A 19,657-nucleotide genomic window follows, 5' to 3' on the forward strand; every position below is an offset into this window, starting at 1 on the left:
CAGAAAAATTCTGACTGGCCCGCACCATGAGACTGAACACCACTGTTATCTGGTTGAAAATGGTTCAGTTTATGTTGGCAGTTTGTCATGTAAGCTTATAAAATATGGCTTATCTAGTAACCCCTTTCCTCGAGGGAGTAGGGAATCAACGAGTTTGGATTCGAGTTAGAGTTGGACTTCTAGTTGGATTTCGAGTTAAAGTCAATAATTAATCCATTGATTGGCACTAATCCGAGATTAGTCAACGTTAAGGCCTTCCGTGTTCTTACCCGTATCAATCTCTGATAAATCAAATCAATAAATCAATATCTGATAACGTATTTTCACTTTTTCAGTTCGGTAAGCTAATACAGATTGATCTGTTCGGATGCTTTAGCTTAAAATTGAAGTTAGAGAAAGTTTTTGGAAACGGAATTTTAACCTCCAATTTGTCAGCTGGTGTTCGGTAGTTCGAAAATATATATATGCTACCAAATGTATATTTGCCACCTTCGAAAACGAAAGGAACTAGTTTTCCAGTGTCACGAAATCTTCAGCTGACTTCTTCAAGCATTTGAATTCCCTTGAGAGCTTGTGATTGGCCAGAAAATCAAAGGCAGGGAATTAGTATAAGTAACGCCAACTTATATTTTCAAGTGACGTTTTCGTTGGCGTTGATTAGTTCCCTATTTAACAACCGGGAGAGAGGTGGGATGTTAGTCTCCCCCGCAGCCGTGTTTTGGGCTGGGAGCGTTGCGTGACAGCCAAAAAAACGGCTGCGAGGGAGACCAGTGGGATGTCTGTATTCGGAGATTGTTTGGCCTGAGATCCCAGACAAATGAGGTGCAAGAGGTATTCTGAACTGGTTTAAGGATGTTGCACCAATAGAAGTAAGAATTATGCTCGAATTCCCGTGGTTTAGATGAGTATTTCTGCGTTGCCCAAAGCGCCCAGTTTCACATACAGCAAGGTCAGACAACTGAAGCTAAAATGGTTATATTTCCCTTTTCACGTTCGGTTTACCCTTCGATATGCGTGGAAACGACTGTGAATAACGAAGCCTTAAGTGCGGTTTTTTCTTAATTGCCTGGATCAATCGTTGCAGAGACCGCATGGGATGGAAACGTAAAACAAGTCAAAGCCTTGTTTGAGGGAGGTCATTAAAGAAGCTTTTTGCTGCCATCCAAAGTGCACCACCAATTGCATAACAAACACGCAACTGTAAGTAACGCCGCTGCTAAACTTTAGAACGGCCATTTACAAGTTAAAGAAGGAAAAATAAACTCCATAGTTATAGCTGACTTGATTTATATTTTAATACTTAAAACCTACGTTATTGTTTCATGCAATTCCAATGGAATACACAAATATTTGCGAGAAAAGTTAAGGGTTTGATTCAAAGTTATGAAGTCACTGTGGTAAGAACTGTTCCCACCCTAGAAGGGATTAACTTTGTAACAGAGGTGTCGGTGGAGGAATGTTCATGTTTGTACAAGGCCACGCTCATCAAATAAAGTTCGTTGTCGACTGGGGCTGACGGGGGCGTCTGGAAAAGGCCAACCTATTGACAGAACAGACAAATGAAGAAAAAATCGTAAGATTTCTGATCCACAGCTAAACAAAGTTCAACTAAACAAAGGGAGATTGCGTATTCAAATACAAATATTAGAGCGGTTTTCAATTGAGTGTCGAAAGTAATTGCCCGTATGCCTTGGTTTTGCATTACTGCGCGCTATGATTGGTTGACAAAACTCGCGCCACTTTCTCAACCAATGAGATGTAAAACCAAAACCAATCGTGCCTCGCTTGCACGTGTTTTCCCGCGCTTGGCGCTGGTTACATGTATTTGTTTCGAATTCTGATTGGCTCATTGCATTGTCTGCGTTTGTTGTGACTGGCCAGAGTAATTACTTTGGTTTTGGTTTTACGACACTCGATTGAAAGCCGCTCTATACTCTATGCGTTGGCGCAAGTTTTATATTCCGCCCTGTGGGGTACTATCCTCTAGTTGTTGATTGTCTGAATTCTTATAACAGAAACGTATTTAATTCCCGGTAGTCCACGCAACCTCAATTCCAGGGTCCTCTCTCTTCCTCCCACGAAAAAGGGGAGAGGTGGGGGTAGAGAAAGAAAGAGAAGGAATCTGTCCATCGTTGTTATGGCCTGGGTGTCAACGTTTCTCTGTGATATTTTTGTTTCAAAAGACAAATGGTTAAAAACTGCACCCTTGCGGGCAAAATCCAACAAAATGCTTCGTTTAACCTCAAACGTTGGAAAACAAATTCTGGGACCATGCCCCACAAACACCCCTACACGTAACAAAGGTCTTTGGGACTCACCAAATTCGTCGTCTACCAGTGATTTTTTTTTTTTTATTAAACCCAGTTTACAACCGTTATGCTTCACAATAGACAGATTTAGCATGGCGTTCACGTCAAACGGCAAAAGTGAGATTCGCGTTTTTGTTTTCTTGAAAAGAAAACAAAAATTGTACATAGATGAGAATAGTGAGTGCGAAATAATGCTCAATTTTACTGAGAAACCGAAACCAGCGAGCGGCAAACGTAGGATAAACATAGACACATGGTCATTTCTGCCGTTTGCCGTATATGTAATTCTAAGGCCCGGTTCATACGTCGAACTTTACATGAGCCGAACCTAATCATTTGGTTCGGCGCATGTAAAGATCGACGTATGAATCAGTTAGGATCGACAAATTTGTATTTGGGTCGACCCGCCGTTCTATTCGACTGCGCCAGTCGAATAGAGCGGCAAAAGTTCTTCGATTCTTCGATTCAGACATCGATTCAGACGTCGAACTTTACATGTGCCGAACCAAATGCATACGTTATGTATAAATTATATAAATTATATCTATCCCAGAGGTCTGCGCGCTCCATCGACTTGGCATGCGCAAAGGACTTAATTTTGAACGAGATGCGGGAAAAGAGGAATGTGCTTGTTCTTCTTGTTTCGAAAAAAACTAAATATACTTGTCTGAGATGCGAAAGATTAAAAAAAATCTATTCTTGATATGCACACGCACTTCAAACCGACAGAAACTTTCCAATACAAGCTATATCAAAGGCGAAGCCTCAAGACTTCTCAGAACAAAATCTTCAAAAACAACATTTGAAGAAAACATCACTTTATTCAAACAGAGATTACGCCACAGAGGTTGCCTCGATAACCTTATATATAAAACTCTTTCAGAAGTCAATTTCCGCGAAAGAATGTCGACACTACAAAACAAACAAATAACGCGCAAAAAACATTTTGCCGTTTGTTACGGAATATCGCCCTTTTGCGCCTAACCGAAAACAATTCAGATGAGTAAATGGCACTTGATAGAAAATCAGCCTCTGCTAAGAGGGATCTTCAAAGACCCTTCGTACAGAAAAGAGAGATCTTTTAAAGACATACTCGTAAGAGCAAATTAGCTTTGAAGGTCATATTCTTCCTATCCCGACCGAGAGGAGCCGTGTTTGGCCTGTCTTCATTATTTTTCCAAACAAGCTCTTCCATGTCAGAATTCATCTTTCCCGTCATTTTGAATCTTGTCGAGTAAAAACAACAGCTGCTGACCACGAAAATCTATTTTCTCACTTGAGCTTTAATTAAGTTCGACTTCAGTTAGGTTCGACGTCTGAATCAACTGCCGAACTTAATTATTTGGGTCGACCTTAATAGGTATTAGGTTCGGCTCATGTAAAGTTCGGCGTATAAACCGGGCCTAAATCTTTCTAAAGTGTTACCGTCTTCCCCAATGGTTCATTGGCGACGAAAAAAAACAACAACAACAACAAAAAAAAAAACACCTCTGCCTTTCGTGTGACCGTTACTAAGAAAATACGTCCAGTTTCTAAGAAATTTCTTCTCCGAATATAATCATTTTGTAAGGCGCATTGAGCTATGGAAATGCGCCATACAAGAATGTCTATTCTCATGCGCAGTAAAACTATCTGTATGCACAGTATAAGAAAGTACCACAGGGCGCGTAGCGTAACCTGTGAGCCAAGCGAAACTTAAAATGGCACGTTAAAATAAATCGATAAAAATCAATATTATCATTATTATTATCGTTTCTGTTTCTAGGAGATTTTGAAGCGCGTTTAGTTGACAGGACGTATTTGGCCAAGTGTGAATGATAGAAAGCGCCATCCTGTTTAACTGAGCAGCGGAACCTACCTTTCCCGTGAGCCTCCTCAGCCGCTTTCTCATCGCTAGGTCCGTCCGGGCGCACAGAGCCCGTCTACACGGCCCAACGTTCGTAAAAAGCATCTCTCTTTTCCGCCTTTTCGCGGCCGCGCCTGCCATCAGCGCGCCAATACTATTGACAACTTGAGACTCGCCCGTGGCTTCGACGTCACTGGATTCAACAGTCTCTAACCCAGAGGAGTTATCGTTCGTTGGGTCTGCGCATGCTTGTTGAACTAGTTTGGTAAGCCGCGGACCGGCAAGCGAAGAAGAGATTCCAATGCGCGAAAACACGTGACCAGGAGTAAACCGCTTTAAGTGGGAACCAGGTTCCTCTCCTGAAACAAGAACATAGTGAATGGGTCAAAATTTAAAAGTTATACACCAACCTCGCAAATTTCATACCTCCGAGGAGACAGCCCTTTTACCAGTCGTTTACAAAGAGGTACTCTGAATTCGAAAAACATAAGTAGTTCAGTCAATGGGGGTTCACTACATAACACTCAGGAGCTATTAACCTAATAAAGGGGCACTGTCAAGGAGATTTTGTTGTATATTGATCAAAACCTGCTAACATATTTGATTAAGAACCTATTTTCTAACATGAAATATCTCTTACAGCACCGGGAGGAAAATATGAAATGACTTCTCCGAGGAAGACTAACTATAATCAGGTTTTAGCAATTTTTCCAAAACACTCAAAAGGAACTTGAAAAAAAAATTGCCATTTTTTTCAAGTTGCAATCCATTTCCATCCTAGCCATCCGCAACCAAAGATGAATGATACTAGTTTCTGTGCACTAGAGGGTTATTGTTAACAAAACTGAACCATTATTTGAACATTTACAACCATAAAAATATGTTACTTGGCTGTCCAAAGTGACACCAAAATTAGGCGACACTACCCCATTAAGTAGTGATCCAACACCAGTTTCAAAATTCTCCATCGGAATCCAGTCTCCCTTTGTTGCTATTTATTACCAGCTATCTTGAACAGAAACCAGTTTCCCTTTGCTACAGTTTTACAGTATTTACTTTTAGCTATCTCGTTTTCTCGGAAATTTCTTGGTGCGGTGATTAAACAACAGATTCTAGAGAAACGAACACCAAAATACAGTCGAAAACAACCAATGCTTCTCCGCAACACCAAAAAACACACAACGTACCCTTTGGATTCTGTACTCAGTGCTTTAGACACTCGATACCATGAATAAGTGAGTGAATGATCATCGCAGTTATATACGCAACTTTGACAGTTGCGAGAAGAAAGCCTGGTAAAAGGTCAGGCTTTCTTTTCGCAACTGCTTAAGTTGCGTATATAACTGCAATGATCATTCACATATTCATTCTTTCTTTCGCAGTTCAAATGTATGAATTTTCATATATTCAGTCATCTCATCGCCTCCTGACCTCTATGGGTACATTACGAATTCACAAAATGACCAGCTCCCAGTTGGCTTGATAGCTCAGTTGGTATAGCACTACACCGATATCGCAGAGGTCATGGGTTCGAATCTCGTTTAATCCTGAATTTTTTTTCAGGTCTTCTTTTCGCAACTGCTGAAGTTACGTATATCATTTATTTACATGTTATTTGGTCGGTAAAATCATTAGATATCACACCAACCGTAAAAATGATCATTCACTTATTCATTCTTTCTTCCGCAGTTCAAATGCATGTATTTTCATATATTCACTGCCAACACTGATACCGTTAAACAATGTTGTGAAGTAATTTACTATGTACCAGCAATCTCAAACCTTTCGTTACTTGAATAGAACCGGTTTCGTAGGATACTGTTTCACAGTTCCTCACTACTGGTTCTCTCGTTTCTTCGCACAATTTGTTTTCCCTGAAATGTTCCCTAAATATCCATGAATCTAGACTAAGCTCTTATTTTGATCACTCCCGCACTGAAAAGCTAATAGGGAACTTAAGCAACGACGACGGCGACGGCAACGAGAACGTCACAAAACAATAGGTTTAATGAGCAAAAACAATCGCTCTGCACGTGCGTTATATGTTTTGTTTCATTTCTTTACTGTCATCAGCAAAACAACAACGTGAAATGACCAAATTCAAGATGTTGTGGGGAACGTTAGCACACGACGGTGAATCACAACTTAAACGAACTGGAATAGTCACGAAGTAGTAAAAGTAACGCGAAGTTATATTTTCAAGGGACGTTTTCGTTGCCGTTGCAGTCATCGTTGTTACGTTCCTTGAGGTTGTCACGCAAGGCATACCTGTTTTCTCCACAGCACTTTGTGCGGAGACTAACGCACTCCAGTCCACATCCTCCACTGCCATAGGTATACTGGTAACGCCTGTCACACCAGATCCCCCCACCGTACTCTCCTCATCCTCATCTCCTAGCATCGCATCAAGTTCGTCATCGCTGATTGGATCGTAAACATCGTCGTAAGCCGGCACCGAATTTTGCACCGGCGATGTTACATTCTCGCGTTCTTTCTCGACAACGTTCGGTTTGACGTCGGAAATCTCCGACGGTTCATTAATATCCGACCAGTCGTCGTCACCAATCGGGCTATCGTCGCTCCAGTCACTGAAAACCGCGATTGGTTCGTCGACTTTGGAAGAGTCCTGGTTTTCGTCTGTTAAACCGTCAGTTGATTTGAACTCGTTGAATTCTTCATTCTGTACAGACTGGTCATCCTTACCACCTTTCTGACGTTCAGTGTCTTCAGACTTGCTCACATTTGTTTCTTCGTCTTCACCTTCAAGATCTGCCCACGGTTGAACAACAACTTCAGGCTGATGTTTCTTCTTTTTCTTTTTCCTTGGAGGTTTATCGCTTCCTTTCACCTTGCCTTCTTCCAATTCAGAGCCATCAACATGCCGGCGCTTCTTAGCCTTAGAAATCGGCTCGTCCTCCGACGCCTGCGCAACTTCTCCGAGGTTTTCCGATGGAATGGCACCGCCTTCGTCGGTCATGTTCGTTGGTTCCTCGGGTAACTCCTTGGCTACCTCAGGTTCTTCAGGCGATGTAGTAGAACTTTTCTTCTTCTTTTTCGTTGCCTTCTCTTTGGTCTTAGCTTTCTCTTTCTTGTGTTTCTTTTCACCTTTAACTTGCTTCTCACCTTCCAACAGGCCTTCAGTTTCAGGTGTCGTCTCCTGTACCACTTGGCCCTCCGAACTAACCTCAGCGTCCGATTTGGTGACCTTTTTCCCTGTTTTCTTCTTTTTCATTTTGGTAGCTTGTTTTTCTGGTATCCCTGTGCTGGTGGAATCATCTTGTTCTCCACCTTTGCCTCCTTCAGGTAGTTCATGTAAGGCTACTTCTTCTGTCTCCGGTGTTTCACTTCGGCGTCGTTTTCCTCCGACAGGAGACTCGGTTGCCGATACAGAAGATGCAGTCTCTCTTGGTCGTTTTCTGTCCGTAAAAAAAGAAAAGAAAACGTTAAGGTTAAAGCTCGTGTATCATGGAACCGCTAGATTAACGGCAGTGAAACCGCGGCTCAAAAGCTATAAAGACCTTGTGCAGCACAATAAACAGCACTACATGGAAGAAATGTTCAGTAGCGTTCATTTGATTGGTCACACTATAGGATTTTATTCCTTAACTCAACTCCCCTAATACAGCACGATAAAAAGAACCACAGCAACTTATTGTTCAGTAGCCTTCACGCTTCCGGATTTCAAACACAATTTTTCGTTCCCACACGTATGTTCCTATGTCTCAAGGTTCAATTCAAAGAGTACGAGTGTTAGAGTTCCAGCCTGCTCATGTTTTACCTTTCTCCGTGTCTTGGCACTCTGTCCTTTTCTTGTGCAATGTCTTCTTCATATTCCCACTCATCTTCTTCATCGTCTGATCTGCGCCTGCGATCTTCCTCCACATCACGCGGTATTTTTTCCTGCTCATGCGCACGCCGATCACGTGGTGGGCTACTGCCCCTTCCCGGGCTCCCTGGGGAAAAGAAAAGAAAATGTATTCATTAAAAATAAATAAATTAATAATAATAATAACAGTAAAAACTTGCTACGCGCACAAGGTTCAAGTGACCGCTTTCGATCCAACCAAACCATCAGTACGATATGGAGGGATTAAGCCTGACCGGAATGGTACTTACAGGAAAAAAAATAGTCAAGGTGGGAATCTGGGTCTGTTGGGCCGAAATTAGCCATTTCACTTTCACTACACTGGCTCATTTCTCATTATTCCATTCAGTGGATTTGAAGTCGGAACTGCGGTCCTCCAGTAACTTCGGAGAAAGTGTTTTGGCCGAACGGTAAGAACGCCATGTATAGTAACGACTGTTTGGTTTTATCAACAGAGTTGATAAGGTAATTTGGCCACCGTAGAAAGAATCGATTGCTGACGTTTCGAGCGTTAGCCCTTCATCAGAGCGATTCGTTTCCCCTCACACCACCGACGCAGCACCATAGTTTCTTTAAAAACTATCCCCGTTATTTATCTGCTATTTATAGTGGTTGGCCTTGCTTACAGCCATAAAGAACGAGTATCTTTTTTCACTTTTAAAAGCTGAATGGGCTTGAGATGCTTTGTTGAAGTGATGTGATACACAATACCTACCACCTCTCCTCTCTTCCCAGTGCTTCGGCCCGCTCCCAGTGCTGCTCAGCTCCCCTCTCGGCCTCCTTTCCCTGTCACGTGACTCGTCGTGAGGCCGGCTTCGGTCACGTGGGTGCTCTCTTTCACGGCGACGCTCTGGATCCCACGGTGCTCCTCTGTCGCGAGGAGGTTCTTGGTACCGGTCTCCTGACGGTCGCATCCTGTCGGGGAAGCCTCGGCCACCTGTGTACACAAACGAGGGTTGCTTTTCAAACTGATCAAGCAAATAAATATTATTATGGTAGGTTTTCTTCCAAGTGTATGAGAACTCACTCACGGTGTCAAAAGGCTTCCTAATAAGTCTGAAGGGTTCTTTGATCTAGGGTTTAGTTTGGTAAAGATCTCCCGCAAACAGGTGAATCTAAGCACATTCGTCATATCGAACAAAAAGATGAAAAATTAACTGCGATGATCATTTACTAATTCATTCTTTCTTTTGCAGTTCAAATGTATGAATTTTCATATATTTACTTTCAGCAGTTAGGTAAGTTCAGAGAGCTTTGCTTTAGAATTGACATATTTTACCAGAAAGCTCCTTCACAGAGTGGTTTTCAAGAAGGTTCTGGGTTGAATATTAATTACAATAAAAAAGGAAAACTAACAACAATAGCCGAGAAATGAACAAAAACGATAAATACAATATAGCAAGGTGATAAAGTAACTCATAAACTCGAAAAACAAGTAGATTGAAATCTTAACATGGTTCACAGTTCCTAATATCATTAATTAAATTGTTCTAGCCCCTGCTGTGTATTCTATTCATTTTTCTCAAGACTGACTTTTCATAAACTCAAATTTCCTGCCAAAAAATGAAAACTAAAATGAAAACGATGCCTACAAATAAGCCCCTTTTAGTCTTCTGACCAAAACAGAGCAGTGCCATTGTTCCTGCTCGTTAAACCTTTCGCTTTATGACGTTCTCTTCGCTGTCGTGGCTGCTTAAGGTGTAATGTTTGACAAAATGTGTCGTTGTGTTGTTAACTTTTAAAGCCAGAGAGAAGATCTTGAAAAGGAGTTGTCATCAACGTTGAATTTAAGCAATGAAGTGAAATTTGAGGCGGATTATCATGTGGAAACAACGATAACTTATTCAACTTTGCCATTCCAGTCATGTGACGGCGATTTGACCGTTGAGAAAATTATACCTACCTCTGCCTCCCCTCCCTCGTGGCGCACCTCTTCCACGTTCCGCGTACTGTCTAGGAGGGGGTGAGTTTCTTCGCCGACTCTCCATGGGACGGCTACGGTTATCAAAAGGCGCGGTATACCCACCCCTCCCAGGCACTGACTCTCGTCCCATATTATACCCTCCTTGATCTCGAGGAGGACCTGGCCGGTAACCCTCCTCTCTACGACCCCCTGGGGATAAACTTCGTCTTCGCTCCATGAAGCGGTGTGGACCCCGTGGGGGACCGTGTGGTGGGGGTGACCTTCGCGGCCCCTGGGGGGCTGGAGACGTGCCGCGTCTGTGATAGTCAGGTCCGGGAGGAAGATGACGACCTTCTCTGTCTCGTGGCCTTTCACCAGGTCTTTCACGGCCGCGGCTGAAAACAAAATAATACACATTTAAAACGTCAACTGCTTGACCAAGAAAAGTTTGTTAGAAAGCAACTTACGATCAGGGTTTATATTCGCTTCGCTTTACCCTGTGTAGCTGGAGGGATGGTGGGCGAAGGCGATAGTTGAGCGAAGATATACCCGCTACCAAAACTTTAAGCTATTCAAATCGCCTTTTCCCCATTCCTCCGCTGCTTGTCAACACCCCGCCAGCTGCGTTGGCTATTCGCCAGAGCCACAAAAGAAGAAATAGGAGCGCTGCTAAAACAGGTTAATTAGAAGGAAGAGGAGGAAACAAGGACCCATTGCTCAAGGCCTCTTTACCTTACTCCAGATTGGGAAAGGTTAAAATTCCACAGTGTCTTACTCGAGGACTAGTCCGTAGCAGCATGTCGGTGGAGTTGTGCTACAAGAGTTTGAACTGTACAGGTTTGTGTGATGTAAATGATTTGTTTTGAACATGTAAGGAAGAAATTGCGACGTTCTTTCAATACAGCCGACTAACCTTACTGCATTCTTACATTCTTGCTGGATTGAAGCAATTTAGGCGAGTTCCGGTAACGGAAACCTCCCAAAAACGTTAACTCGCCGGAAACCTGAAAAGCGGGCAAACAAACACAACAAAACGTCGTACTTTCTACCAGTTGTCCTTCATACAAACCTTTACAATCGAAACCGTTACTAGGAAAGAGTCAGGTTTGTCATGAATCCTGTTTCCTGAGCTAGGGTCGCCTGACCAGAAGTGATTAGAATCATAGCGTGTAATATAATAAAGTAATTCAAATAGAACCTACTTCTCAGGAAGATCTTGCCGTGGAATGTCTGGCCGTCGCCTGTCTCGTTCACCAAACTGGACTTCCCTGGAATCTCTATCCACGCGAGGGGTCTCCCAGTGTCTCTCGTCCCCTCCCTCAAACTGTCGCCTGGGTATCTCCCGACCCCGAGATCTTTGCAATTCCTCGTCGTGTTCATCACGAACGCGAGTACGCGGATGTTCGTCATGGCGTTCCTCTCTTCGTCGCTGCCGTTCATCGTCTTTCTCCGGCTCCCGATTCCGTGCTCGTAAGTGATCGTCAACTCGCTCATCCCTTCGTCGAAAAAGCTCGCCATCTCCTTCGGGTTTTCTTCGTGGAAACTCCTCGCCGCGGGCATCTTCGAGACGATTTCGGTGATGATTGTCGCTTCGCTCTGGTTCACGATCACGCACTCGGTGAAAATCGTCTGCTCGGTCGTCTTTCGGGCGACCTCGTTGAGGATAATCTTCTTGGCGATCATCACGATGTCGTCCTCGGCTTATCTCATCGTCCCTTACTCGGCTTCTCGGAAACTCTTCGTCTATTATCGGAGGATGAGCTCGGCCACCTCGGGATGGTTCTTCACTTCCTTCTTCTATCCTCTGCTTAGGATATCTAGTTTCCCGTTCGCCTCGTTCTTTCGCCCGCGGCATATCATCGCGATAAGGCACAGACTCAGGCCGTCCCTCATAAAATTCTTCACGATTTTTTTCAACTCTACTCCGAACTGGCGGAGTGACAGGGGGTGGGGGAGTATATGGTCCCCGCCGCCTAGGCGCTCCTCGATCACTGGAAGAATGTTTTGGTGCATCGTTATCAAACTCGGGTTCCCCAGGGGGAGTCTGTGGTCCTCGTCTATCCCCTCTGGGTGGAGTCCGATGTCTTCTCTGTTCCTCAGGTGGTGTTACAGGGCCCCGTGGGGGGATATCTTCAGGAGATGGACTGTGTGGCGGATGTTCCTCCACAATATTCTTTCTTCTCTCAGTACGTCCTTCCTCAACATGACGGGGATCTTTACTTACTGTTCTGCGGCCGTGCTCCGGGGTACTCGGAGATTCTTCCACCCTATAACGCTTGTCATAGCCTTTTGCCTTCATTCTGTATTCTGCTTCACCGGGGTGTCCGGCGACAGGAACATCACGGACAGGTTTACGGGGACTCCCATCGGAAGAGTCGGTAACCCTGCGGTTCCTGTCCTCCCTCGGGTACTGCAAAGCCGGAGAATCAGAGCCTTCTGGAGATGACAACGCTGTCCGTCGACGCATCTTTTCCACTGGGGGCCGTTGCTCCTCCGGGCTGTACGCCCTCTTATCCCGCGGGATTTCCTCGGGAGTTGGCGATCTTTGGGGTCCATGACCCAAGGCATCCAAAGGAATGGCATAAGAATCTTCAGCGCTTTTAAGAACATGGCTTTCTTTCAGTTTGCTCTTCACTTGCTTCTTCTTAATCCCTCGCGGCTTTTCCTGATCACCAACTTCCATTTCCTGCTGTGCTCGGGCGGTTGTCACTTTGGACGCTTCAGGCGATAACTCAGATATTTTTCGAGTCCTTTCGTCAACAGCCCCGGCCTCTAAACCTTCAGCTGCTGGCTTGACGCTTTTTCGTTTCTTGGGTTCTTTTGCCGACGGCGACAACTTGTGCTTTGTCTTTAACTTTTTCGGCTCGCCCTCTGTCTTTTTCTTCTTTTTCTTAGGAGTTGACTGCGAGGAGACTGGCGAGAATTCGTCCCCAGGCGACACGGACGACTTCTCTGGGTGCAGCTTGCTGTGCACCACGGGAATGACAGGCTTATGTTCTTCTTCTCTTTCTTTTCTCGTCTCTTTGACTTTCCTCTCGGCTACTTCCCTCGCAGCTTCTTCTTCATCCATCAGGGCCAGTTCACGCTGAAGATCTTGCCTCCTTTTCTCTAAATTCAGCTGCCGTTCAAAGTCCAGTTCGCCTCGTTCCTCCCAGTCCAACTCTCTTCGCCCTTCATCATACTCCTCGTCTCCCCAGTCTCTCTCCTCTTCTTCTGGACTGCGGGGCTTGGTGATAACAACTCCTCCACTGAGCTGCCGCTTCTTTAGTTTCCTTTTGCGTTTTCTGTTCTCCTCTTCACCCTGCTCATCATCTGGAGAAAGAAAACACAAATAACACACCTTCAGCAATCTTAATTGGATAAAACGCGTTACAACTTTATTTTTTGATTTTTACTTGGTACATTAGCTGAAACTGTGAGCAGAAGTCAAGAGGTAGCAAAACAACAACCATAATCACAGAAGAGCCACCCATTCAGGGTAGCTAAGACTCTTTCATGTATACAATAGTGACAGGGTGATCGTTGTACTTTTTCGGGGTACGGTAAAACTTTAAGGATACCCTATTGTGAATACAGTCGAACCTCCCTTTGTGACCACCTCTCGTAAGCGACCACCTCTCATTAGCGACCACTTTTCCAAAATACAAAAAGTTTTCAAGTCAAATCACTATAGATGGAACCTCTCGTAGGCGACCACCTCTCGTAAGCGACCACTTTTAGAGATGATCGTTTAATATTTTCAATTGTTGCGAACCTCCCGTAAGCGACCACTTGACACACAATCTGCTGTATCTCTCAAGGGAGGAAATTGAAAAGAGTCTTTTTGTGACATATTGGCCACATCATTACAGCGGACGCCGTAAATCTCACAGAGGGAGCTACCGGAAGTGTCTCCTGATATAGCTTAGCAATGAAACAATTGATAAAATACACATGCACAATACTGTACACTGAAATAAACTTTAATCACATTGAATCCCTTGTAGGAGAGTCCAGCGCATTGAGCAGTCGTGCAGTATGTAATGATTTAATACTTAATGTCAGTGCAAGTTTTAAGCCTTAACTAAACTGACACCCGCGGCGTCCGAGAGAATAACGTGCATTGAACTGTCCTGCAGCAGTTTATTGTTAGCTCCAAACTTATCGACGCACAAGTGTCAGATTGTTTTGCAACCTACACATCTGCTGGTATTTTTAAAGCTTGTAACCATGTACATCACAGGTTTTATAAACGAGTTAACTTTTTGCTTATGTTCTGTTCCCTGAAAAATTTAGACAGTGCCACCTGGAGTACTAAAAGAGTCACGTTTCTTCACAAGAATTGCCTCAATCGCTGTATTAAGTAATTTGTCAGATACAAACAATAATCACATTAGACCCTAACATTTTTTGCCTTGAATAATTATGGACCAGTCTTAATATACTTATAGTTAAGAAAAGTTATTACTATGGGTTTCGATAAGCACTGGCAAAAGGGTTAGGTCTCCGCAATTGTCATATGTAACCATGTAAATTACCCGAAATTTAGACCCCCTCTGGTCTGACCTCTGGTAAGCGACCACCTCCCGTAAGCGACCACATATCCTTGACATTATGGGTGGTCGCTTACGGGAGGTTCGACTGTATGCCTGTGAAGCTTATCGCAGCAAAAGCACGCCACAAGCAGATTTGGCGCTCAAAGCAACTGCAGATCCTCACAAAGCAGGAACGCAAAACACGTAAGCCCTGCAAAACTCCGCATGAGACCCCAAACGCACATGACTGCCCCAAAACCCGATGAGCACCACTGGCTAATTAATCAATGTGCAAATTAACCTTAACACAGCTCATCCCAGTAAAGACTGGATGCAGATGAGAGATGAGAAAAAATCAAATTCAGTTTGGTTTTACAACAGGCAGCCAGAAATACACACAACAAAACCCTACACTATCAGCACCTTCAGAGGATGCTTTCTCTACATGCTGTCTTCTTTTAAGCTTCTCTGTTTTCTTGCCAGTATCTGCTGATTCTTCTAAAGGCCTGCGTTTCTTCTTTTTTACCGGAATTTCTCTCTCGTCCTCATCCTCAGCATCTATGCTGTCAAGACTCCGAGTCCTGCCACCCATTCCACCTTCATCTAAAAAATTACACAAACATGAAATGTGTGAGAAATCCAACATGGCAACACCATTCATCTAGGGATCTGCCTTGACTGGCCCCAGAGAACTATCAAGTAAATTGTGCAGTTCCAGAAAAAATTCAGAGGGAGGGGGTCTTAAAAGTCAAACTTTAGAGGCAAAGTATGAAGCTAAACTAGAATTTCCTGGGGGGACGGAGGTTGCAAAACAAAAAACCTTCTGTGGGGGGAGCATGGATATTTTCCGGAACTGCACATTTCCATAGACCACATTTCTCCCCCAAAACATGTATAAGGAATGGCTGCAGATGTCCCATGTGTGATATAACTTTTACTAGAGAATCTGGCAAATGTCTCTGACTAAATAGACTTAGGAAACTGGGCCCCAAACAAGGCCTCAAGTAGGTTACAATCATCCTTTAGACATCAATGTTGTGATATAAATTCTTTCAAACCAGTTTAATTTTTATTTTCCTTTGTGCAGTATTCATTACCATAATCTGAGACAAAGGGAAATAAAAATCAAACTGGTTTGAAAATTTTTAAACCAAAACAATTTTGAACCACAACATCAACATTTAACAGAAACAAATTTTGGTCTGTTTTCTCATTTTGTTCAAGTTATAATATACCAATAAAGAAAATTTTGGATAGTAAGACTGAACCCCTCTTTTTATCACTGCACTGAACACTTTCACGATCACTTTATAATTTTATTATCTCAGCAGTACTTTGCATGATGTGTGTTGCATATGAATTTACATGACCTAACTAGCCATAAGTCTTGACATTACTCTACCCATTGCCTCTGAAAGACATGGGCTCCAAATTTTTTTCTTAAGGTCCCATGACTGTCAAAAATTGACCATCCTTGATATTTATCAAGACAGAACCATAATTCTTGCGTGCTAGCTAGCACGAAAACTTGGACATCCCATGAGCCAGGGCTTCTGATAGGGTGCGGAAAAAATTTGGAAATTATGCGGCACTTGTAAGTCTCATTATGCGGCAAGAAAGGTCTATTATGCGGCAAATTATGCGATTTCATTTTAGCTAATTTAACCTTGTTTTATTAGGTCTAAGAGGAGCACAATCCATTTTTTGCTGTTCAAGAAGCAATTAGAGCACGAAGAAAGGAAGAAACGGCTGAAATAAATAATTTGTTGCCTCATTTCAAATTATTGAAAATCAGATATTGCTAATTTGGTCAAGTCAGCGTTTGTTGCTTTCCACCCGCATTTTTTTCCGTTTTCCGCTTGTGTGACTCAGCTTCAAGGTGCTTGTCAACCACAAACTTTCAAAGATGATCAACCACTATGTTACACGAAGAGCAAAACATCTAGGAAGATCGAAGGAAACTCTGCTCGCAGAGTAAACAACAGACCATCGTCAACATGAAACGTTCCTTCGGAGTACTTTCTTTCCCTGTCTTTCGCCAAAATATTTACAGGAAGGTGTGATCTTTTTGTTTTCTCCTGCGAAGAAGCGCTCGGCGTTTTAACAACAAACTTATCCATAATGGGGATGTTTGTTTCTATTAAAACAAAATAACTACATATTGCAAGCGACTATTGAGCAGTTGTCCATCTTAAAAATATATCAATGATTGTGATTGGTGTATTTACATAAAAGGATTGTTTATTCCATGCCAATGATCACTCGCTTAATATTGAAAACCAGCACCAGGTCCCCAGCATGTAAAATGAAGCATAGAACGCCTGTTTGTTCGCTTAATCAACGAACAAACGCTTCCAGGTGATTTTTGATGCCTTTTGAAAGAAAAAACTCCTTGAGATAATGTTTAAATTATTGGAAAACTTAACATTAAGCGAGATTTTTGCTCTTTTTTTCTTAAATTGTGCGATTTTGTACAAATTCTGCGATTTTTCATGAATTATGCGATTTGTTGCGATTTTAGGTCAATTATGCGAAATCGCAACATCGCATAATATCAGAAGCCCTGATGAGCAGACTGAAATAATTACAAATTGATGAATGTGGTTCTTTCCAATCAACTTTAATCTCATTATATATCTCTCAGCTCCCAGAGTTGGGTGCCTACATGTAATTGTTGACTATGTAAGTATTGGTTACAACCAAACACAATCAAAATGATAATTTTAAAGTAAATGGTTTAATAACAGTACCTCTTTCATCAGACCTGTGTTGGTCACCAGGCACATTAACATGAAGAGAAAACAGTACAATAAACAGTAAGCTCTTTCTATATGTACACTTCATGAGTTTGCTACATTAAAGCATAGGAAATTACATTTCACTTACCATAAGTACCAACTGGCTAGATATTAACTGCATTGAGGTACATTGTAAAATTAATATACACATAACATGTACTCCCTCTTTGAAAGAAATGTGAATGTGTCGCTGAACAGGGTATGGTTCCCTGGTTCTTTTATCTTCAACAGGGCATACAATTTCAATATTTTGTGTCAAAAAAAAGATGTGTATGATTACTGGCTAAAGACAAGAGATTAATATATTCTTAGTCCTGACCAGGGTGTGATTTTTAGGTTGTCAGCTGTACTACTAAACAGGGTCATGAAACAATTGGTTGTCTCAGACAGAGTGGTGCCACTCAAGCTTTCCTTGGTGCTCCCATGGGACTAGTTACTTGAGTCTTAAAACCAAACGTTTAGAGGATAATACAGTACATTTCAAAAAGTTGCTGGATAGCAGGCCTTGCAAGTCATCAACAATGACATACACGGATACACAGTGTATATTTGGATGTATTACATGTATATAGAATGCTGACTAATGTGGATTCACATAAACGTTTTACTTACCTGTCAACATCACTCCTAACAATACTTCTTATGCTCTTTGTTCTCTGTTTAGGCTCACTAAATGGCCCATGAAGAAATTTACAGTTTCTTCCAAACTGGCATCTGCCGTCACGCAGCCAGTTTCTGCATTTCTCAGGAGTGTAGGATTCCCTGGGTCTTGGACGCTGCAATTAAAAGCAACCAGATTATGACAATACCCTTCATTAATTGAAGCAGTTCATGAGTGTGGCAAGAAACTTTTTCTCTGTTTTTACATTTGCTTCAAGCTATATAATTGAAGGACTTAATGGCAATTTAGACAAAACACAGTAAAAAAAAATGTTCAAAAGCTCTCAAGTTTCCTTTTTGTGTGTCAAAGATTCTGTACGCTACAGCAAAATTTCATTTTGTAGCATAAAATGTATTGATTATTAAACAGCACATAGCTCGATTCTAATACAGAATTCACACCATATTTTTATACTTTTTACTTACAAGTATAGAAGAAATAAAAATGTTAGTAACACAGCAATACTGTAGTAATGTATTCTAAAGATCTAAATTATATGTGAAAGTTTGCTCAAAAACTTAGCCATCAGGTGAAAGCAAATACAAATTAACATTCATTAGAGTGTAACTCATTGTAAGTCCGTAGAAAAAATGGAAGATATTGAGCGTCCAGTCCTTTTTATAGAATTAATATATGTGTACGTTATATACTGGTAGTTCTAGCTTTTGAACCTAAAGATGAAACTCAAAGTGTGTCCATCCAAATGAAAGCTGTTGTGTCATTATTATTATTTTTCCATACCATAGCTGCATGGTATATTGGTCTTTTGTTTTGTACTGTTTTTTTAATAGTATTCTTTTTTTTCAATTGGTCATTTTCCTGTTTTAAGGAGAGAAGGAGTTAAACAATTGACTGTGCATGTTGTGCTTTAAATTTGTTTTTTGTTTCAATACACTGACACCATTTTGATGTTATTTTCATTACAAAACTCCAGATTGTGGCAACAATGAATCTGGGGCCAAGAAAAATAAACTGCTTGGAAAATTTTGAAACCAAAAACTTTCAACCACCACATGACTATATTGAAACTTGGAACCTTTAAGAGGTTAAGGTGCCTGTCACATGAAACATTTTATTTTCAAATGAATCAGCTCTTAATCAATCAAGACTTGGCTGTGAAGTTTTTCCCCGTGCTTTTCTGCTTGTTCAGTACATTAGCGTCTGTTCACGTGGAGAAACATGTGATCCAGGTTTGTAGGTCCCTCTACCAGCTAGGCAAACGTTTACTAAGCATTCATATCAGAAAAGTTGTCTCAACTGCTTAATTCAAAATTAACTCAACGTTTTAAGCCACATGTTACACTGATCCTCATGCCCATTTAATAAAACTTGTTGCTTTGATCTTAAGTATTTCTCTAAGTATATAATTTTCATGCAATTAGAAATAAAATTTTTCGCGTCCTGCTTTATCAATGCACACGAGCAACATCAACAATCGGTCAAGATTACAAAGAAACTAACAGCTATGCAACCACTGCACTTACTTCGCTTGTTCCAGGACCAAGCCTGTCAAACACACTTCTTCTTGTCCCAGAGCTCGAACTTGAACTCTGCCCACCTCCTTCGGGAAGCTTTTTGCTACCTTCTACTGTAACCTTGCGTGTTAAACGTGTTCCAGACATCAATTACGCTGAGATACTTCTTCAAAACGGGACAGAAAACAGGACACACACTGCCATAGTCGCCGCCATCTTGTCAAGTTTGAGAGCCCGCAATGTAAAAAGAGCGGACAAGTTTTAAATTTATGCGCAAAGGTTTGCA

At 42.1% G+C, this 19,657-nt stretch overlaps 2 protein-coding genes across 2 annotated transcripts in view; both read right to left on the reverse strand.

Annotated features, from left to right (window-relative positions):
- Positions 1-19,657, reverse strand: part of LOC146453264 (uncharacterized) — a 117,128-nt gene that overhangs the window by 27,302 nt on the left and 70,169 nt on the right. The gene's annotated exons all lie outside the window — the stretch shown is intronic.
- Positions 1,271-19,607, reverse strand: LOC146453268 (uncharacterized). Its single transcript, XM_085096827.1, has 11 exons — positions 19,381-19,607; positions 17,848-18,011; positions 17,188-17,201; positions 14,861-15,040; positions 11,126-13,235; positions 9,924-10,318; positions 8,736-8,957; positions 7,934-8,108; positions 6,424-7,571; positions 4,168-4,514; positions 1,271-1,540 (listed from the first exon to the last, which is right to left on the reverse strand). Exons 1-11 carry the CDS (start codon positions 19,516-19,518, stop codon positions 1,382-1,384), a joined length of 5,052 nt encoding a protein of 1,683 aa, XP_084952953.1. The 5' UTR covers positions 19,519-19,607; the 3' UTR covers positions 1,271-1,381.

Source organism: Pavona decussata, unplaced genomic scaffold, assembly GCF_977016875.1.
Source record: "Pavona decussata unplaced genomic scaffold, jaPavDecu1.1 SCAFFOLD_339, whole genome shotgun sequence".
In the NCBI taxonomy this organism is placed as follows: Eukaryota; Metazoa; Cnidaria; class Anthozoa; order Scleractinia; family Agariciidae; genus Pavona; species Pavona decussata.